Below are 24,176 nucleotides of genomic sequence, written 5' to 3' on the forward strand. Positions count from 1 at the left end.
TCCCAGGAGTCAAACTGAGAACACTGAGTGACGACTAAGGGGAACATGCCCCACCCGCTGAGCTGTGGGGACGACAAAGAGTCTAGCCTTGCCCCTGCTTTCAGCACTTGAAGGCTCAGGACAGGGCACATATATACAATGGAATATTACTCAGCCATAAAAAGAAACGAAATTGAGCCATTTGTAATTAGGTGGATGGACCTAGAGTCTGTCATACAGAGTGAAGTAAGTCAGAAAGAGAAAGACAAATACCGTATGCTAACACATATATAAGGAATTTAAGAAAAATAAATGTCATGAAGAACCTAGGGGTAAGACAGGAATATAGACACAGAGCTACTGGAGAATGGACTTGAGGATATGGGGTGGGAGAAAGGTAAGCTGTGACAAAGTGAGAGAGAGGCATGGACATATATACACTACCAAACGTAAGGTAGATAGCTAGTGGGAAGCAGCAGCATAGCACAGGGAGATCAGCTCAGTGCTTTGTGACCACCTAGAGGGGTGGGATAGGGATGGTGGGAGGGAGGGAGACGCAAGAGGGAAAAGATATGGGAACATGTGTATATGTATAACTGATTCCCTTTGTTATAAAGCAGAAACTAACACACCATTGTAAAGCAATTATACTCTAATAAAGATGTTAAAAAAAGGACAAATACTACATAATATTGCTTATATGTGGAATCTAAAAAAATTAAAAGAATGATATATATGAACTTATATACAAAACAGAAATAGACCCACAGACACAGAAAACAAACTTGTGGTTACCAAGGGGAAAAAGGGAGGAAAAGGGGGGATAAATTAGGAGAATGGGATTAAGATATACACACTACTATATGTAATACAGATAACCAACAAGCACCTATTATATAGCACAGGGAGCTATACTCAATATTTTGTAATAACCTATAAGGGAAAAGAATCTGAAAAAGAAAGAAAAAAATATATATATATAAAACTGAATCACTTTGCTGTACACCTGAAACTAACATAACATTGTAAATCAACTATACTTCAATTGAAAAAAAAATCCACGAACAGTTTCCACACCATACCAGAGTGATTTCTCTAGAATGCAAAACTGATCATATCAACCTTGTGTTTAAAATCCTTCAGGACTTCTGTACTGACCTTGTGCTAAAATCCATAAAGTCCAGATGCCTTGGTTTGGCTTATGAAGTCAACCATGGTCTAATTTCTGACTGGGCTTATTGTCCACCCCTCTTACCCACAGCCATACTGTTTTTATTCCTCAGAACGTACAATGCTCTATCAAACCACAGGCACTTCCACATTGAATTCCCTTTATCTGGAAAAAATGTTATTGCCCCACCCCCCCAATAAAACTCACCTATCACCTCCGTCACACAAATTGTACTATCTTTCTCTCTAACCTATGCCCCACCTTGCCTGCCAAACCCTCTTCATTGCTCAGGGCTCAGTTTAAATCCACCTTTTTCCTAGAAACCTTCTCCAAGACACAGGAAAGTTAGGTTCCTCTCTATGTCCACTCATCCTTAGTTCTTTGGGCTTATCCTGTTATAACATTTGTCATCCTTCTCTGTACTTATATATATTTAGTTACTTACATACTCCAGGACACAAAATCCTTGAAGAGAGAGACTATATCAAGTTTACTTTTATACCCCCAGAACCTATTATAGTAGCTGGACCATAATAGTTGTTGAATAAATTCATTCAACCAATATTTGTTGAGCCATCTACTATGTAGCTGACACACTATTAAGTTCTGAGTTTACAAGTGATACTTGGTATCTAAATTCATAGACTTATAAGTTGGGGAAGATGGGTTAAATGAATGAGACATATACATGAAGGCATGAGGGAGTGAATAAGTGAATGGGTGAGTGAATGAAGCCCACAAACCAAGATTAGTACTAGCTTGTCCATAAACTAGGACATGTGCGGCTCTTCTGTTTTGGAGTTGCTCCTCTTTATCAGTAGACAAAATTATATAGGAGGCAGCCTGGAGTTAAGAAAGAAAAGAAGAAAATTGTCTTTTCCCAAATCTAAGTTTGGGTGAGAGTCACAAATACCCCCATACATTCTTCTGGGAATTACTAAAAAACATACAGGATTTCTGCTCTTGACATCCAGCAAGAAAGACAGGGCAGGTTACTGGGAAAAGAAAAGGTAGAGAGGGGGAGTAACTGGGAATCAAGCCGCAGAAGGAACTCCCCAGAGGGTAGGCTTGGGTGGCTGGCTGCAGTGGAGGATTTAGAGTGTCAGAGGGCAACAAGAGGGACCTGGGCTCCTGGGCCCCAGCAGAGAACAACAAGGAAGAAATAAGCTTTACCTACATCAGATGGTTTTATATGGCCGAAATCAGGTGATCTTGGAAGAAAGTATGTATGCATGTGAACCTTTGTACCCACATTTCTAAACTGGGGATATTACTGGTTGTGAAGAATAAACAAGATCACATTTAAAAAGCATTTTGTGACAGAAGTCTTAAATATATTACTCACTATTTAGATTTCTATTTTATCCTTTCCTTTGAGTGACTAATTGCTGCTTCTATTTGACTTCTTCCTTCTTTTAACTCCCTACCCTACAGCTCACCCTATCTGTGGTTGTAATCTATGAGGACAGAGCAAAAGCCTCTATTGGTCTTAGTGGGCAAGATCCACAGTGCCATATTTGGAAACCTAGGGAATGATTCCAAAGACTGAAATCAGGACTTAAGCAATAAAGATGTAGGGTGTGAAGGTGCAATTTATGCTATGATAATCTACCCAAATATGTAACTTAACATGAAGCAAACTGGAGAATCTCATCAACACCTGGTCTCGCCTACAGTTGTATGATTCCTAGTAAATATCTCTCCAGAATAACTTTATAGCAAGAGTCTACTAAGCATTAGAGGTAGAGACCATAATTTTCACCAATAGCTATTCTTTCTTTCTTTAATTTCTTTCTTTCTTTCTTTTTTGGCTGCGCCACACAGCATATGGGATCTTAGTTCCCCGACCAGGGATCGAACCTGCACCCCTTGCATTGGAAGCACAGACTCTTAACCACTGGGTCGCCAGGGAAGTCCCCCAACATCTATTATTTAATCCTTCCTTTTATGTACCAGAATATGTCTGTACCTACCAATTTTAGAGACTACATTTCTCAACTTCCCTTGAAGCTGGGTGCAGTCATATGACTAAATTTTGCCCAATGGAATGTGAAATGGAAATGATGCATTTTTCAGATGACATCCTTAAAAGGTATTTACCTGTCTTCTACTCTTTAACCTGCTCTTCCCTGTTCTGAGAAACTGATCCAGAAATGAAAGTCCAGTACTGAGGATGGAAGAGACACCCACTATTTCTAAACCACTTCTCCACAATAGATAGAAATAATATTTCTATCTTATTTGGGCCACTGTATTTTTTAATCTTTTACAGCAGCACTACCTATACCTTAACTACTACACTATTCATATAAATCAACCAAAAAAAACCCCTAGCAGTGAACAAGAGTGGAAAAGTTACCTTGTATGTCTGAAGGAATACATCTGTCCATGCCCGTTTACTCCAGGTTTCAAACTTTGTAATATCTGTAACAATAGAATGCTTTTCCTTAGGTATATTGGAAAACTTGGGCAAGGTATTAGTGGAAGACTATAAGAAATAAAATATCACAACATTAATTACAATGCAAGGCAAATGTAAGTACAAAGTTTTAACTACTTAGTTAGCATACAATTTTTTTCTTTTAATAAAACCTTTACATGTCTTTTTTCCCACTCATCCAGATCTCTAATTCCCCATGTGCCAGTAATAGAAACTATCAACACAGGTAACTTTCTGGAACTCACAGCCCCTATTTCATGTTGTAGATTTATTCAAACAATGTAGCTACTAGCTCACTCTGTGGCAGAAGTGGTAGAATGAGATGCAAAATTATTCTGAATTCTGAACCCCCAAAGGAGCCACACCCTTTGGATGAAGCCACAGGAACTCAGCAGAGTGCCAAAGAACAGGCCCTTGGCTCTTCTACTAATGTCATGTGGTGACTATAGTAACAGTGCCACAACTAAAGGAGCGTTGCCTCAAAGCCTACAGGCTTCTCAAGATAATTCCTCTTCTCAATAGGTTTTCATAAAATGAATTGTATAATTTGAAAAAAAATGAATATCTTGTTTAATTTCTCCCTATTCTCCTCTAAAACTAAAGAAAGGAAGTGGCAAGTGGCAGGAAAAATAAACCAGTATTTTCTTTGAAAGATATACAGTCTAAGGATGTATTTTAAGAAAAAATTTAAATTAGCACAGACCATTCTTTATTTCTAAATCCCTTAAAAGAAGCAATTACCTGTATATTTAAGAAAGCCACGTAATCATTTCTGTATGGGAACTCCACAGAGATTTTTAGACAAATACAAATATATACTGTCCAGAGAGGCATAATCCTTAGGATATTTCATAAATAAAAAAATCAAAGATTCTAAAATAAAATCTAACAAAGACCAAAAACCAGTAAATTCAATAACAGTGCAGATTTTTCCAAGAAATTAAATTCGCTTACTGTAATTTCAATACACTTCTTACAATCTTCTGGTTCAAGCAGAAATTCTGGCAGTACATGAGAAATACATGCTCCTTGAGCACTAAACTAAAAAAAGAAAAAAACATTATTATAGCATAATACGATCAATCTATTACTTGCATTTGAACTTCGATGAAATTATTTCAATGTCATATAGTTTATATATGTATTGAATTTTAATTTTCAAATTTAAAATTTATATAATTAATTTAAAACTTTCCTTAACAATGAAATGTGCATATGATGTTTCCTTTGGAGGATTAATAGTGAGAAAGAACTTACTAAGTGCCTATAGCCATACACATCTACCTTTACATGTTAATGGGACACAGACAGTTATATGACTCGGACCCTATCGTCAAGACCATTTTATTGTTGTTATAATATTATAAAACTGAAAAATACCTGCAAAAAGTATGAACGCAATAGAACATCTATTAGATAGATCATTAATCACCCTATGTTCATTGAATGTCTATCACCACATACGCCTGAATATAGAAAACTCCAATGTAACATAATCCATCGCCTATTTTTCCAGAGAGTATCTTTGATTATATAAATTTATAGTATCTGAAGCAGCAAATATCTATTTATATTATTATATACATGTAATAGCATATACATGTATATAATTTATATTTTAAAATATATTTTTTCACTGTCATATTTCTTGAAATGTTTTTATCTGAAGTCTTCATATGCATGTCCACTACCACCATAACCACTCTATAGCTATCTAATACAAATTTGGCAAGAGTGTTTTCCGGTGGGGATTTGGGTGTTTAGGTCTAACTCATTTAGTGAGCAGAGAAGGCCACTTACCGTAAGCATTTAACAGAGAATTTACCATAAGCTTTTAACAGAGAATGCCAGATCTAGTACTTAACTCTATAAACACCCTCAGCAGTTTGCGGTCCTGTAACTAGTGAAAAGTGGGAAAAAGTAAAAGCAGAAAGATGATTCTGAAAGCTCAAACCTTAAAGATAGTACAGATGAATAAGAGGAAGGCCATGTTTGTGGGAGTGGAAGGAGACAGCATGGTTCCAGAGTTGTTAAGCTTGCTGTGGCCCTGGGCCAGTCAAAGCTAGTGGAAGAAATCGTGTTGCATACATAAAGCTCCTTTGTTTGGAAAACAAACATCATTCCTTCTCTTTGATTTTGACGCATTTCCCATCTGCATTTGCATTATTCCTGTGTATCTTCATTACACTGGAATCACTATAGGTTTAAATAAAATCTAATTTTAATGGTACACCACTCCTTAGCAGAAGTAGCCGCACTAAAGCCTATGTAAGAATTCAATGAGATGATGTCCATTAACTTGAAATCCTAGAGGTAAAACAAACAGCTCAGAGCCTTATGAAGAAACTGGAATACTTCCTTGCATGCAAAGCTAAGACAGGACGTCAGGAGGAAATAGTTGCTTCTATCAAATGCAACTGAGAGCCTAAGGAAAACTATCAGGGAACCACTAAACTGAGAGTTTCTTGAGGGAGACTACACGGTATTCATTTGAGTATTCCATAGTGCTCAGCAGAGAGCAGGCCCTCAGTAACACATTGAGGCCAAAGAATGCATTTTTGCATTGGTGAAGACAACAGGCCCAAAATGGAGCTGCTTATACTAAGCCCCACTTCACCAAATCAAGACTTCTTACAGTTTTGGCTCTCCCAGAAATGGAATCTTAAACCAGTCAATCAGAAATCGCCTGATCAGCACTACTTACGTTATCTGCCTGACAGACACCTGCCATTCCCTAAAGTAAGCTTGGAATAACCAATCTGCTTTTTTTGCTGTAGGGGCAGAAAACTTTTCCTTTCTTCCCTTCTAAATTCGTTGGCTGGTCGAATAATCAAATTGACATAAGACAGATTAACAGGGGAAAAGAACAAATTTAATTACATACCTATGGGAGCCCCACAAAGACATGAAGATTCAAAGGTAGTCAGGCAGTTGAGGTTTACATACTATGCTGAGCTTCGGAGAAGTGGGTAGGGATCTGGGGCTTCAAAGAGGAGGAAGGAAATTCATGGGAAGATGGGAAGTACAAGTGTTTGGTAAACAAATATTTGCCAAGCCATGAAAATAAGTCTTTCTGATGTAAAAAGTTGTTGCTAGTAATAGCTCTCTTCCTGGTACAGGCCCCCTATCTAAATTCTTTTAAGCAGTTAAGGGAGAGGTAAAATGCTTTTCATGAGTCTGCTGGTTCTCAATTGCCATTAGCTCAAAACAATCCCCACGCCAAAGTGGGACATTTGGGGGTGACATATTCTGTTCCCTCTCACTGCCTCAGTTCAACTTCCTGTTCTTGCCCCCTTCTGCCTATAAAAATCTCTTGCCTTCAGAGCTCCTTTCTATCTGCTAGATTGAATGCTGACTGACTGATGAATTGCTGAAAGCCAGGAAGAGCTTTAAAATTTACTCAGCTGAATTTTGTTCTTTAACAGCACTTTACAGAGGCTGTTATGAAGTGAGGGGTAGCAGAATAAGGCACCCTAAAATATGCCTCTTTCGCATATCAATTATTTGGAGAAACTGCAGAGACAGGAGAAGTTTTGAAAACAGAGTAGCAGTTATCGATTTGTAAGGGAAATCTACATTTCTAAAGCAAATTTACATTAGAAAGGGGGCCTGCACCAGGAAGGGAGCTATTACTACAGATAACTTTTCCACACCGGAGACTTATCTGGCAGGGCAATCTATCTTTACCAAACATTGCCTCCTCTCACCTTCCAGTAAATTCCACCCCCCTGCCACCCTTTGAAGCCTTAGACCCCTATACACCTTAGGTCAGGACTGCACATACACCTCAGTCCTCTGGCTGCCTTCTGAGTCATATCTTTCTGAGGCTACCATACTACTTACATAGGTAATTGAGTATGTTTTTTTTCCTCCTGTTAATCTTTTATTCTTGAGGTTCAGCCAAGAACTTAGAAGGGTAAAGGAATAATTAGTTTTCCTCCTCTACATGAGACTTGTTCCATTCTTTTCATTTTGAATATATCTCAAGGCCTACCTTCATCAAACGATAAGACAATATTTACAATTATGTTTTGTCAATAGATTTTATGTGTGGTTAGTAGTTTTACAGAGTTGACGCTTATAATTGATTTGATTACATTTTACATTTGATTACATTTATGCTAGGTTTTCTATTTGAACCTTCTGAGATTACAGAGTAGAAGAAAATTAATTGAAATGAGTTATTAAATTTTAAACTTAATCTACAAAATTACACTTTCTCATTTACTGTGTAAAACATATAATTTCACTTGTACAGAACTCCTCACTCACTGACATCAAATTTAAATGGGAAAGCTAATAACATTTATGATTATTTTGAACTTTAATACATTTATTTCCATAATGAAACATACACACATATCTTGGATTAACAACCCAATTCTATTAACCATACTGCTACTTTCTAAATGTTGAAGAATTTTATCACAGCTAACATATCCTGATAGACATGTATTTGCTGATAAAAGAGCAATAAATTTGAATAGCTTGGCTTTAATTCCAAAATCATTCTTCCATACCTGCATCCTCATACCATAAGATGTCAAAACAGAAACCACCCACGTTAATGTTAACACTACTGGGAGCTGTGACAATAATAATGCTCCAAGAATAACATGATGATCACAAGTACCATAGAGTTTAATGATGCTATCAGAAAACTGATTTTTATAATGCACAAACAATAAGGATTTAAGTAACGAAACTTCCTTCTTTTGTTCACAGTTAATACACCATTAGATTTTAAAAGCACAACGAACTTTCTAAAACTTTCTAAGAAGAGCATTAGAATTTTTGCCTTACTGAATTAGAGCATTTAATTTACTGCGTGAATCATCAAGGACCAAGTGTAGGAAGTGGTAACATTAAAAGTCATGTGCTTTCTATTTTAAACTCATAAAAATTTAAATAAAATTCCCATTTTATCTAATGAAAACACAACAACCTACAGACTGGGAGAAAATATTTGCAAATGATGTGACCCACAAGGGCTTAATTTCCAAAATACACAAACAATTCACACAATTGAATAACAAAAAAGCAAACAACCCGATCAAAAAATGGGCCAAAGACCTAAATAGACAATTCTCCAAAGAAGACATACAGATGGATAACAGGCACATGAAAAGATGCTCATCATCGCTAATTATTAGAAAAATGCAAATCAAAACTACAATGAGATACCACCTCACACCAGTCAGAATGGCTATCATTAAAAAGTGTACAAATAACAAATGCTGGAGAGGGTGTGGAGAAAAGGGAACCCTACTACACTGTTGGTGGGAATGAAAATTGGTGCAGCCACTATGAAAACCTCCAGTACGGAGGTTCCTCAAAAAAGTAAAAATAAAGTTGCCATATGATCCAGCAATCCCACTCCTGGGCATATACTCAGACAAAACTATAATTTGAAAAGATACATGCACCCCAATGTCCATTGCAGCACTACTTACAATAGCCGAGACATGGAAACAACCTAAATGTCCACTGAAAGATGAATGGATAAACAAGATGTGGGATATATATACAATGGACTATTACTCAGCCATTAAAATGAATGAAATAATGCCATTTGCAGCAGCATGGATGGAACTAGATATTATCATGCTAAGTGAAGTAAGTCAGAAAGAGAAAGACGAATACGATATATCACTTATATGTGGAATCTAAAATACGACACAGGGCTTCCCTGGTGGCACAGTGGTTAAGAATCTGCCTACCAATGCAAGGGACATGGGTTCAAGCCCTGGTCCAGGAAGATCCCACATGCCATGGAACAACTAAACCCGTGTGCCACAACTACTGAGCCTGAGCTCTAGAGCCCGCAAGCCACAATTATTGAAGCTTGTGTGCCTAGACCCCACCACAATGAGAAGCCCATGCACTGAAACAAAGAGTAGCCCCCACTCGCCACAGCTAGAGAAAGCCCACAAGCAGCAACGAACACCCAAGGCAGCGAAAAATAAATAAATTTATTAAAAAATAAATAAAATAAAATACAACACAAATGAACATATCTACAAAACAGAAACAGACTCACAGACATAGAGAACAGACTTGTGGTTGCCAAGAGGGATGGGCGTGGGGGAGGGAAGGATTGGGAGTTTGGGATTGGTAGATGTAAACTGTTATATACAGGATGGATAAACAACAAGGTCCTACTGTATAGCATAGGGAACTATATTCAATATCCTGTGATAAGCCATAATGGAAAAGAATATGAAAAAGTATATACATATATATGTATACAACTGAGTCACTTTGCTGTACAACAAAGATTAACACAACATTGTAAATCAACTATACTTCAGTAAAAAAAATTTTTTAGGAAATAATAACTTTCATATGAGAAAGTAATGTTAAAAAAACACCAAATTGAATTCTGTCTAGAGTAATCGCTTAGAAACTTGTTAAATATGTATGTAAATGCTGTTTACTTCTATTAAGATCTTATTTTCTGAAGAAAAGTAGTCTTTTCCTTATGTGAAAAGTAAGTGGGATTGAATAGATGATCTTTGGGTTCATTTCCAGTTTATTATTTTTAATTTGTATTGGAGTATAGTTGCTTTACAATATTGTGTTAGTTTACACAGTACAGCAAAGTGAATCAGCTATACGTATACATATATCCCCTCTTTTTGGATTTCCTTCTCATTTAGGTCATCACAGAGCACTGGGTAGAGTTCCCTGTGCTGTAGGTTCTCATTAGTTATCTATTTTATACATAGTATCAAGAGTATATAAGTCAATCCCAATCTCCCCATTCATCCCACCCCCTTCAATAAATTTTTTTAAAAATAAAAGACACACTTGACAAATACTGGTTTTCTGGCATTCTTATAACAACAAAACATTTATTTCTAATAGAACAGATTTTTAAAATATTCTATTTCCTGAAATAATATCACAAGAGTCAGTTTTTAGTATGTCACTAATGGTTATCCCACTGGAATAATTTAAGAAAACATTTTGGCATATGAAAGCCATAGATCATAATTTATTTAAATAATAATCTACTATGCATCATGTAATACACATTTTATTATTTCTAATACTTTTTATCAACCAAAGAAGTTTAAGAATTATTATTGTCAATTTTACAGATATTGAAATTGGAGCTTAAACAGGTTAAGTACTTTGTACAAAGTCACAAAAGTACAAAAGAGCTAGAATTTAAGTCTGCATCTGTCTGATTCAAAAGTCATGCTCTTTAATCCACTTCACTGCACTGTTCCAGAATCACTTCTTATGCTGTTGCTTTGAAATATTTCCATTCTTAGATGAAACTCCATTAAATAAGATACTATAATGGTCATGCAAAAGTAAGAAAGATATAAAGTTTTTAAAGATAAAAGAAGTGAAATCACAAATGGAATTAAATTTATTGGGCTGGCCAAAAAGTTTGTTCCATTTTAAGTAAAAATAGACATTTTTCATTTTCACCAAGAACTTTATTGAACAATGTATTCATTAACTGAATGAACTTTTTGGCCCACCCAATACTTATAAAGGGAAGAGAGTTAGTTTTTCTAAGTATATTTATTTTGGTGTATGAACAATTTGTTTAAAAATCAATGAGTCCAACAGAATGGGAATGGTTCCATAAAAAACGGTATCTCTTTGTAATTAAAAGTGATGTTTGTAAAGAGTTTTTAACAAAACAGGGAAATGTTTATGTTAAGTTAATAAAGCAGGATTAAAATATGTTTAGAAGGGAATCTCAACTAAGAAATAAATATGCATAAAATTGACTTGAAGGAAATACAGTAAAATGTTAACCGAAGTTAAAAAAAAAATCAATAGAATTAGAAAGTAACAGTTATAGTAGTCTTATTTTAAGTGATATCCTACTTTACAGTTTCAATGAAGGGTACATGATGTTTAGATTCTGCTTCTATTTTGAGTTTTATATTATGGAAAATACAAATCAAAAAAGTTTATTTTTCAATGAAAATCACATCATAAAAATGATTACTGGTTATAAACAAATGAAATTATATCAAAGGATGTTAGGTATTGTATTAGTCTGCTCAGGCTGTCATAACAGAATACCATAGGCTGGGTAACTTAAACAATAGAAATTTATTTTCTCACAGTTTTGGAGGCAAGAAGTCCAAGAACAAGCAAAGCAAGGTGCCAGCCAATTCAGTTTCTGGTGAGACCTCTCTTCCTAAGAAGACAGCTTAGGGTCCCACCCTTATGACATCTTTAACCATAATTACATCCTAAAGGTTCTATCTCCAAATACAGTCATAATGGGGGTTAGGGCTTCAACAAGTGAATTCTAGGGAGACACAATTCATTCTATAACAGGCACAAAAGACAGGAAACATTAAGCATATTACTTTGAATACAGCAATATAAAATTTATTGTAAAATACAACACCCAATTTATATATGTATTTTTAATAACAGAAGACACATGGCATTGTTATGGTCTGAAATATGTGCCTCCAAAAGTCATATGTTAAAAACCTAACCCTCAGTATTCCAGAATGTAATTGTATTTGGAGTTAAGGCCTTTAAAGAGGTGATTAAGGTAAAATGAAGCTCTTAGAGTGGGCCCTAATCCAATCTGACTGGTGTCCTTATAAGAAGATGGAGTTTAGACACACAGAGAGACACTAGGGGGGTGTGCACACATAAGTAAGACCATGTAAGGACACAGAGAGAAGGCGGCCATCTGCAAGCCAAGCCAGAGGCCTCAGAAGAGAACCAATCTGCAGACACCTTGATCTTGAACTTCCAGCCTCCAAAACTGTGAGAAAATAAATTTCTGTTGTTTAAGGCTGCCAGTCTGTGGTATTTTGTTATGGTTGTTCTAGCAAACTAATATAGGTATTATGGAATAAATGCCTTAAAGTTATTTTTAAGACTTTATAGTTTAATATCATACATAATGTTCAATGTATGACATTCATAGTACATACCCCACCTTTCTCCAACTTGACCCTCTCTCACTAGAATCTCTCCTAGAATGCAAATCCTTTACCTTTTCTTCTTTTACCCCTAATTTTTATATTTCACAAAATTTTTCTGTTTTATGACTGTCCTGATATCCAATTTCAAAGTTTTATTTCTTTCACCACATAAGCTCAAAAACTAAAGCTCTGTGAGTGACAATGTTAATAAATAAAAGTTTAATGAACATTGGCCACATTCCATGTTATCAATGACCCTGGGTGTTAGAGATGCCAGATGAATGAGATGTGCTTCCTGTCCTCAGAATGCTTAAAAATTAGTGGGGTACACAGATTCATGAATAAGTCAGTGGTGTTGAAAATAATTTACATAGTTATACACAGCTGTGCTGTTTTCCTTAACAGAATCTTCCTCATTCTCCCACTCAGACTGGTTGTAGAGGAACAGGAGGAAATGTAGACTTGGATCTTCACATATCTTAGTCTCTTCTAACCTGAACAGTCTCTTTACAGTAACTCTGTTCTTTGGGGTAAATAGTCAAAATTTCAGACCTTCCCATCCCCCCAACAAGATGGTAGCTGGGAAGAGGTAGGTATATTTTCTACTAAATAAAGCTTCAACTTCAGGTTTCCTCACTTTCATGAGCCTCTTCTAAAGCTATGCATGTAATTTTTGTATTTAGAATTTGATATTATTTTATAAAGAAGGGATCTCCAAATTGTGTAAGGTCTCTCAGAACATGGATCAGCCCTGCAGTGGGCTTTCATGAGGGAGGAGAGACGGGCTCTTGTGTCTGTACATGCATCTGTCACTACTTTTCTGGATACTCAGTCTCTTTGGCAATGCCCCCTCTCTACCTGGAGCCTACTGACATGTTGCCATCTGCTACTGAGGCCTGAGATAGGGATCCTGAGTCTCTCCCCTTAGTCCCACCCAGGACCAAGAGGGTCTCATAAGTGACTCAGCCACTTCCCAGTCATCATATATTTTTCATTAATGCTGTGGCTGCAGAGCCAACCATCTCCGACTCTTCTACCTATTCAATGGAGTCCCTCTCATTTAGTCAGGCTCCACAACAGATTGCCTGGGTCTTAACTCAGTCATCCTCAGTGACTTTGAAACTCCTACATCACTTCCAACCACAAGAAACTTAAGCCAGTTTTGGCTATTGACATGACAGTGAGAGCCTAAGACACAAAGAAAAAATATTTTGTTCAGTACCATGTCTAATTTTTAAGACCACAGTATTGCTACGGACAGAAAAATTCTGATCTGGAAATTAAAAAATAAAAATGAACACTGAAACTTTGATTTGCATTCCTGCTATAAGTGCCCTCTTCTTACCCTTCATCCCCATTCCTGCTAAAGAAGCTGAACATCTCTGGCCAACCATGGAGTAAATTCCACATGAAAAGAAACATAAAAATATGATAATTCAAAATATATTAACCACATTACATAAATAACTACAAGTAACAAATGCTACTTTAGTGGTACAGGAGCATGGATAATGGAGTAATAAGGCTGCCTATGGATGTGGAGAGTTCCAGTGGACGAGGCAGATGTAGGCAGAGGAAGTGGTATAAATTTACCAACACTCCACTGACACTTTTTTCTCATATGAACAAAACTTTTATTTAAAAAATATTTTTTTAACATCTTTATTGGAGTATAATTGCTTTACAATGGTGTGTTAGTTTCTGCTGTATAACAAAGTGAATCAGCTATACGTATACATATATCCCCATATCTACTCCCTCTTCTGTCTCCCTCCCACCCTCCTTATCCCACCCCTCTAGGTGGTCACAAAGCACCAAGCTGATCTCCCTGTGCTATGCAGCTGCTCCCCACTAGCCATCTATTTCACATTTGGTAGTGTATATATGTCCATGCTACTCTCTCACTTCATCCCAGCTTACCATTCCCCCTCATCATGTTCTCAAGTCCATTCTCTACATCTGCGTATTTATTCCTGTCCTGCCCCTAGGTTCATCAGAACCATTTATTTATTTACTTATTTTTTTAGATTCCATATCTTTGTGTTAGCATACAGTATTTGTTTTTCTCTTTCTGACTTACTTCACTCTATATGACAGACTCTAGGTCCATCCACCTCATGACAATTTCGTTTCTTTTTATGGCTGAGTATTATTCCATTGTATATATGTGCCACATCTTCTTTATCCATTCATCTGATGATGGACACTTAGGTTGTTTCCATGTCCTGGCTATTGTAAATAGTGCTGCAATGAATATTGTGGTACATGACTCTTTTTGAATTATGGTTCTCTCAGGGTACATGTCCAGTAGTGGGATTGCGAGATCATATGGTAGTTCTATTTTTAGTTTTTTAAGGAACCTCCATACTGTTCTCCATAGTGGCTGAACCAATTCACATTCCCACCAGCAGTGCAAGAGGGTTCCCTCTTCTCCACACCCTCTCCAGCATTTATTGTTTCTAGATTTTTTTGATGATGGCCATTCTGACCGGTGTGAGGTGATATCTCATTGTAGTTTTGATTTTCATTTCTCTAATGATTAATGATGTTGAGCATTCTTTCATGTGTTTGTTGCCAGTCTGTATATCTTCTTTGGAGAAATGTCTATTTAGGTCTTCTGCCCATTTTTGGATTGAGTTGTTTGTTTTTTTATTATTGAGCTGTATGAGCTTCTCATAAATTTTGGAGATTAATCCTTTGTCAGTTGCTTCATTTGCAAATATTTTCTCCCATTCTGAGGGTTGTCTTTTGGTCTTGTTTATGGTTTCCTTTGCTGTGAAAAAGCTTTGAAGTTTCATTAGGTCCCATTTGTTTATTTTTGTTTTTATTTCCATTTCTCTAGGAGGTGGGTCAAAAAGGATCTTGCTGTGATTTATGTCATAGAGTGTTCTGCCTGTATTTTCCTCTAAGAGTTTTATAGTGTCTGGCCTTACATTTAGGTCTCGAATCCATGTTGAGCTTATTTTTGTGTATGGTGTTAGGAAGTATTCTAATATTTTTTTACAAGTAGCTGTCCAGTTTTCCCAGCACCATTTATTGAAGAGGCTCCCTTTTCTCCACTGTATATTCTTGTGTCCTTTATCAAAGGTGCATGGGTTTATCTTTGGGCTTTCTATCCTGTTCCACTGATCTATAGTTCTGTTTTTGTGCCAGTACCATACTGTCTTGATTACTGTAGCTTTGTAGTATAGTCTGAAGTCAGGGAGCCTGATTCTTCCAGCTCCGTTTTCCTTTCTCAAGACTGCTTTGGGTATTTGGAGTCTTTTTTGTTTCCATACAAATCGTGAAATTTTTTGTTCTAGCTCTGTGAAAAATGCCATTTGCAGTTTGACAGGGATTGCATTGAATCTGTAGATTGCTTTGGGTAGTATAGTCATTTTCACAATATTGATTCTTCCAATCCAAGAACATGGTACAGCTCTCCATCTGTTTGTATCATCTTTAATTTCTTTCATCAGTGTCTTATAGTTTTCTGCATACAGGTCTTTTGTCCCCTTAGGTAGGTTTATTCCTAGGTATATTATTCTTTTGGTTGTAATGGTAAATGGGAGTGTTCCCTTAATTGCTCTTTCCAATTTTCATCATTAGTGCATAGGAATGAAAGAGATTTCTGTGCATTAATTTTGTATCCTGTTACTTTACAAAATTCATTGATTAGCTCTGGTAGTTTTCTGGTAGCATCCTTAGGATATTCTATGTATAGTATCATGTGATCTGCAAACAGTGACAGCTTTACTTCTTTTCTGATTTGGATTCCTTTATTTTATTTTCTTCTCTGATCGCTGTGGCTAAAACTTCCAAAACTATGCTGAATAATAATGGTGAGAGTGAGCATCCTTGTCTTGCTCCCGATTTTAGAGGAAATGGTTTCAGTTTTTCACCACTGAGAACAATGTTGGCTGTGGGTTTGTCACATATGGCCTTTATTATGTTGAGGTAAGTCCCCTCTATGTCTACTTTTTGGAGAGTTTTTATCATAAATGGGTGTTGAATTTTGTTGAAAGCTTTTTCTGCATCTATTGAGATTATCACATGGTTTTTATCCTTCAGTTTGTTAATATGGTGTATCACCTTGATTTTCATATATTGAAAAATCCTTGCATTCCCGGGACAAACCCCACTTGATTATGGTGTACAATCCTTTTAATGTGATGTTGGATTCTGTTTGCTAGTATTTTGTTGAGGATTTTTGCATCTATGTTCATCAGTGATATTGGTCTGTAGTTTTTTTTGTGTATGTGTGTGTGTGACATCTTTGGTTTTGGTATCAGGGTGATGGTGGCCTCGTAGAATGAGTTTGGGAATGTTCCTCCCTCTGCTATATTTTGGAAGTCTTTGAGAAGGATAGGTGTTAGCTCTTCTCTAAATGTTTGATAGAATTTGCCTGTGAAGCCATCTGGTCCTGGGCTTTTGTTTGTTGGAAGATTTTTAATCACAGTTTCAATTTCACTGCTTGTGATTGGTCTGTTTTTATTTTCTATTTCTTTGTGCTTCTGTCTCAGAACATTGTGCTTTTTTAAGACTTTGTTCATTTCTTCCTGGTTGTCCATTTTACTGGCATACAGTTGCTTGTAGTAATCTCTCATGATCCTTTGTATTTCTGCAGTGTCAGTTATTCCTTCTCTGTTTTCATTTCTAATTCTGTTGATTTGAGTCTTCTCCCTTTTTTTCTTGATGAGTCTGGCTAATGGTTTATCAATTTTGTTTATCTTCTCAAAGAACCAGCTTTTAGTTTTACTGATCTTTGCTATCATTTCCTTCATTTCTTTTTCATTTATTTCTGATCTGATCTTTATGATATCTTTCCTTCTGCTAACTATGGGTGTTTTTTGTTCCTCTTTCTCTAATTGCTTTAGCTGTAAGGTTAGGTTGTTTATTTGAGATGTTTGTTGATCTTAAGGTAGGATTTTATTGCTATAAACTTCCCTCTTAGAACTGCTTTTGCTGCATCCCATAGGTTTTGGGTCATCGTGTCTCCATTGTCATTTCTTTCTAGGTATTTTTTGATTTCCTCTTTGATTTCTTCAGTGATCTCTTAGTCATTTAGTAGCATACTGTCTAACCTCCATGTGTTTGTGTTTTTTACAGTTGTTTTCATGTAACTGATATCTAGTCTCATAGTGTTGTGGTCGGAAAAGATACTTGATACAATTTCAATTTCTTTAAATTTACCAAGGCTTGATTTGTGACCCAAGATATGATCTATCTGGAGAATGTTCCATGACTACTTGAGAAGAAAATGTATACTATTATTTTGGGATGGAATCTCCTATAAATATCAATTAAGTCCATCTTGTTTAATGTATCACTTAAAGCTTGTGTTTCCTTATTTATTTTCATTTTGATCTGTCCATTGGTGAAAGTGGGGTGTTAAAGCCCCCTACTATGATTGTGTTACTGTCGATTTCCCTTTTTATGGCTGTTTGCATTTGCCTTATGTATTGAAGTTCTCCTATGCTGGGTGCATAAATATTTACAATTTTTTATATCTCCTTCTTGGATTGATCCCTTGATCATTATGTAGTATCCTTCTCTGTCTCTTGTAATAGTCTTTATTTTAAAGTCTCCACTTTGCCCTCCGCACTCCTGTTGTTGTGCTCTCCTCCATAGCTGAAGCTTCCCCCATCAGCCCCCCCGCAGTCTCTTCCTGGGAAGGGGCTTCCTAGTGTTTGGAAACCTTTCCTCCTTCACAGCTCCCTCCCACTGGTGCAGGTCCCATTCCTATTCTTTTGTCTCTGTTTATTCTTTTTTCTTTTGCCCTACCCAGGTACGTGGGGACTTTCTTGCCTTTTGGGAGGTCTGAGGTCTTCTGCCAACATTCAGTAGTAGATGTTCTGTAGGAGTTGTTCCACGTGTAGATGTATTTCTGGTGTATCTGTGGGGAGGAAGGTGATCTCTGCATCTTACTCTTCTGCCTTCTTCCCTGCCCCCCAATCGTTTTTGTTTTTTTTTTTAAATCAAGCCTGACAATTTCTGTCTTTTGATTAGCTTGTTTAGTCCATTCACATGTAGGGTTATTACTGATATTTTTGGATTTATATCTGCTACTTTATTTGTCTTTTGTATGCTTCATATTTTTTCTTTTGTTTCTTCTTTATTGTCTTCTTCTATATTAAGTGGATTCTTTCTAGTATACCATGTTGATTCCTCAATGATTTTTAACTGCATTTTTACGTTATTTTCTTATTGCTTGCTCTCAGGATTATAATATGCATCTCAACTTAGCATCTACTCTAGATTTATACTAACTCAATTCTACTATGTTATGAAATGTTGCTCCAATATAGTTCTATTCCTTTTCTTTACTGTCACATAGAATTACATCTTTATGTGTCACAAACCCAACAATCTAGTGTTATAATTGTTATTTTATATAACCTTATGTCTTCTAAAGATGTTAAGAGAAGAAAGGAAAAATCTATTTATATAGGTTTTTATATTACATTTCATTACCATTTCTCGTTCTCATCTTTTCTTTCTGTGGATTCAATTTACTATAGAGTGTCATTTCCTTATTCCGATATAGCTTCATTTCTATTGCCCTGCTTTGTAATGTTATTTACAAAATATCTCTATATGCTGTTAGCCTAACTATACAATTTTATATTGTTTTGTGCAAGTGTTTTTAAGAATCATTTAAGAGAAGATAAGAGAATAAATATATGGCAGTACAGTCATAAAGTTCCAGAGTTCTGACTGATTTATTTTTCTGGAATGAATCAAAACTGATTCAAGTTTCAGGATCATAAAGGAACTCTAATTTAATTTCATTTCAATATCCTCATGATGCTGTTTTGAAGTTATCTTTATTTTCTATTACCACAGAAACAATGCCTCTGAATGCTACAAGTTTAAGAACAAGATACTTCTATAGTGTCACTGGCATCATTTGATCTTTACTAAATCTGTAGGCAACATAAAAATATCTTTAAACATACCATTGACTGAAATGAAATTGCTACTATTCGTAAGTTTTCATCAATGATACTGGCAACTTCATAAAATTGGCCTAATATATCTGTCTCCCTTAATCTAATGTATACACACATAGTGCATGTGCACATGTATACACATATGCACACACACATACACACACATCACACACTATATACCTTTCTCCATACTCAAACAGCCATTATTGCCTTAGTCCTATTTGATTATTCTCCACACTACTGGATTCTAGGAAGGAAGCCACTACAAACTAACAAAGGTAAAACCAACAAAAAAGAAACGCTAAATTAGAAAGAGAAAAGTAAGTCAAATAAGAATGTTTATGTCTACATCAGAGAATAACCAATAAGATCCAAATTATATTTTTACAAATCACAATTTTGATACTGAATGGCATGGTGACCAAATTAATTCATAAAATAATGTGTGGAAAGTCTCATCATTCATCTCTCCAGTCATTAGCTGGTGAATAATTAATAGTCTAATTACACATCTCTAATTCTGTCCCAAGCAATAGTGAAGATAAGAGACTCTTATGTTTGTCATCCCAAATCACTCTAGAAATGAAACAATGAAGTTCCATGATATCTTTAAGAGATAAATATAAAATATATATATAAATATATATAGTGTATATATATATATTTTAAATAAATATATATATATATATGTATGTATGTATTTTTAAATGAAACTATAAGGAAAGAAGGGATATTTCTGATTTGAAACCTCTGGAATTGGTCAGAATTGGAGGCCATCTCTGTGTCATGATGGAACTTCCTCTAATAGAATTCCTTGTGAAAAATCATTTTCCCAACCATCTGGCCAAAGGTCTAAGTTCCCACCATGAAATATGTATTCTCATTGGTTAGAGGAATGCAATCCAGAAGAATATTTGTTGATTATAAATTAATAGCTTTGAAGTTAAATATTAACACCTAGGCAAGGGAACACTTATTAGTGATAAACTAGGATATGATGAAATGATCACAAGGGTTTGGGAAACCAGGAAATAGCCTGGCATTGCTTTCAAAGGGAATATGGTTGCAGAGGGTGGTATCAGCTGAGGACTCCTGGCAATAGAAAAGTGGTCCAGAGGAAGGGGAAAAGTAAACTAACCAGGAACTACAATGTAGTAAGTACAGCATAAAACACTCTTCTCTCATTTAATATTCCAAAGTTAGATGATCTCTATCACAATACTCCCATTGGATGTAAGTCCAGTAATAGGAAAACAGAAAAATTTTATTTGAATTTCACTGTTTTATTCCCTTCCAAAAATGTAAATAAAATTCATCCAAAGGTATCTCTTCGATATCATTAACAGACTTCGAACACTGAAACTATTAATAGGTTTCCATAATCTATGGAAATGGTTCCCGATTTTTAGGCTGCAGACTCTCACATCTGTTTTAAAAATTCAACTAACAGATTTCAGTATGTGCTCTAATAGTTAATAAAAAGAAACTTTACTTTAAAATGTTTCTGAATTTAGAGTAACTTTTGGTAATATGTTTTCTCAATAAATGGAGTAAAATATAAGTACTCTCATGTAGATGGTCCAGTAAATGGTTTAAATGTGCAGTCCTTGAAAAGTATGAAACCATTGCTCTTCAACTTGAATACAGTCTAAAATAGACCACAGTAGCATCCCATTAGTTCATGCAAGATAGATAAAGATCATTTAGAGCGCATGAAATACAGCTGTCATGTCAAACCCTAAAGTAGAACCTTGAACCACCTTTTTCATCTTAGCATGGAAGAAATGAATCCAGCTTCTTGTCATTGATGCTTCTTTACATAGACTTATCTAGTAGTGATAGGTAAATACTATGTCCAGAAAGACGCTGGAAAAGATCAAATTCCAGTATCTACAAACACCCATGTGACGGCTACAAAACGCAGTTGGAGACTGACTCACACAGTCACAGGGAATATGTTATTAAGATCACAGGGCAAATATCTGCTGCTGGATTTAAAAATTAGAAAACAAAACCCTTAAAATATCATAACATTGAGGTAAACAGTTGTCAAGAGAACAATAAAGTACAAGAGTGGGAGGAAAGAAAAGCATCAAAGAGAGTATAAAACATAATAAACTTGCATGGCCATTTCAATAAATTGACTGATAAGGTTTGGAGTTTTACTAATGACTACAAGGGCTATATGTGGGAGATTAGTAGGATAAAGGACATTTCATTTACAAATAAAAGTTTTTAAAAATTCAATTACACAAAACAAGTACAGCCAGCTACAAAGATTGATTTGTGAAGGTGTAGCACCTAATTTACATTCATATATGCTACTTTTTAATTCTCTTTCATTTCAAAGGTTTGTTGAAGTCCAACAGTGCCATCAGTCACCATGTCCCTATATTCATTCAATCAAAATCACTCTTTTCCATTCATCGCTTTCTTTTCATTGTAACTACAACCACTATAGTTCTGTACCTCTTCACAGCATCAATCTGGGAGAGCTTATCTATTGATCTCTCTACTTCTGGCCTTTGTGTTTTCATAGTCACCTAACACATAAATATCTTATCTCTTTCATCTAGCTAAAGCTCCTTAAAGGCAAAGACCAGCACAGAGCACATAAAAAATACTTGGAAGTTTTGACTGCATACATGGGCAGATGGATGGATGGATGGAGGATGGATGGAGTGACTGACATCTGCAATCAAGATCCACCTGAACTAAAAGAAAAGACCACTTCATAGCCATCATCAGGACCCCAGAAGCATAATACCCAATCTCTAATTACCATAGATTGGGTTTACTGGAAGAAAACAGTCTGGGGTTTAAGATGTTTATTAGGCTCAACATCTGTATAAGGAAGGGGAAGGAAGCAGGCTGGAGAAGAGAGTAGGAAGAAGGGGCAGGGCTGCAGGGTGTGGAGAACAGGATGATGTAGAACAGCTTTGCAGGCCTGATGAGGCCTTGGCCAACTGGGCAGGGAGCTCTGGATTGCCCTTCAGAGTTTCTAGCTTTAGGCTGAAATGCCTGGCTCTCTAAACCTGCCTCTATCAGTTAGTGGATGCCGGCTTGCCTGGTGGGGTGTAACCTCAGGCCAAGTGGTACCAAGTAGATAAGACAGATCCTGTAGGAGGTGACAAATGGAGGCAGTCGGCTGACCTCACTTCACATAGTTGAGCAGCAAATCCTGCTTTGAAGGGGCACTAGGAGGTGCAGTCCCATGTCTTCCCATTTTGATCTTTTTTTTTTTTTTTCTTTTGGCCGCACAGCTTGCAGGATCTTAGTTCCCTAGCCAGGGATGGAACCTGGGCCCCCGGCATTGGAAGCTCAGAGTCCTAACCACTGGACCGCCAGGGAATTCCCAACACACTTTGATCTTGATTTCTGAATCAGAAAACTCTAACAGGTGAGATGATCACCTGGTATAGCAAGCTCTACAAACTGCTAACCTAAAACTCTTGGTGTATTTTATGACAGAGGAGATACACATAGGTCAATACCTCATTTAAGCAGCCCTGTTTAAGTAAGGAGAGACTGAGTGACCAGTCAAGGACTTCATGTCCCCTAAATCCATGAAGCCCTTTGGAGAGCACAGAGTCTTGAGGCTCTTATTGGAATTCTATTGGCTATAAATGTGGAATGCACTTCTTAGTCAATTTTCCTCATGCCCAGCATTTATTTATTAGTATGAACTCTCTGTATATATCACATATCACTCACCTTCTGCAATAACTATTATTTGAATACCTAATGACCACCAAGGTGATACAGTATAGTATTTAAATTTATGGTTTTATCAAGTGGGAACTAACTGAATGCAAGTAGACAATACTTTTCCTTCGAAAGTAAGGGCATGACAACATCCTCTAAGATTCACTATAACGACATTCATCTTTAAATAAAATCCAAGCATTTACATTATGAATTTTAAGCAGTCTGCAGAAATTCTGAAACAGTTCAATACATTTAATAAAAGTAATTAAATGAGGAGTGGAAGTAATATCATTAGCTTTAAGTTGAATAGAAATTTGTAAACAGAAAAAATATTTCAATTAGTTGTATCATATTCTGCCTTTCTTTTTAACTTGAGGGAAGTAAATGAATTTTTCTTTCTAATAACACCCTCTGTATCCATAAAAAGCATGAGTTTGAAGATCAACCTATCTAACATGAAATGCCCAAAATTACAGAAGGCAATAGTTATAGAAAACTAAAGACTACAGAATTTAAACCAGGTCATGACCTGGAAGGATACATACGCAAGAGATCTCTGAGGCATCACTGATGTTCTATTTCCTGACCAGAGTGGTAAACATAAGAAGGTTTACTTTTACTTTGTTAAAACATGCAAATTAGTTTTACATAGTTTTATCTGTATTGTTTCAAGAAAAAAAAAAAAGCTTCAGAACAATCCAAAAAGCAACTTGTAAACCAAATGTCCTCAAATTGATATTGCTGGGGGAGTTGAAAGTTATCACCGTGGAATTATCACTTCCTCTGAGTACAAATTTAGAAGAGATTGGAAGTTTCCTTGCAAATGTGGAATCAATGCTGGCAGTTACGAACTGGGAATGTTAGCACAAATGTCTCACCACACTATCCCCAAACTAAGATTATAATCAGCAAAGACTGCCAGAAGCAACCTTTAGCTGTCAGTAGAGAAAAACCCCAAGCGCCATACCATGAAGTATCTGAACAAACCTCTTTTTATTAATAATAGATCAGTATACAATTATACC

General features: G+C 36.1%; 1 protein-coding gene across 1 annotated transcript in view; it reads right to left on the reverse strand.

Moving 5' to 3' along the window:
- The window catches only part of CFAP47 (cilia and flagella associated protein 47), a 509,799-nt gene that overhangs the window by 290,327 nt on the left and 195,296 nt on the right, over positions 1-24,176 (reverse strand). Inside the window, 2 exon segments of the mRNA XM_060137366.1 lie at positions 3,510-3,638; positions 4,545-4,631. Coding sequence (XP_059993349.1) covers positions 3,510-3,638; positions 4,545-4,631 — 216 coding nt within the window.

This window comes from Lagenorhynchus albirostris, chromosome X (genome assembly GCF_949774975.1).
Source record: "Lagenorhynchus albirostris chromosome X, mLagAlb1.1, whole genome shotgun sequence".
Taxonomy (NCBI): Eukaryota; Metazoa; Chordata; class Mammalia; order Artiodactyla; family Delphinidae; genus Lagenorhynchus; species Lagenorhynchus albirostris.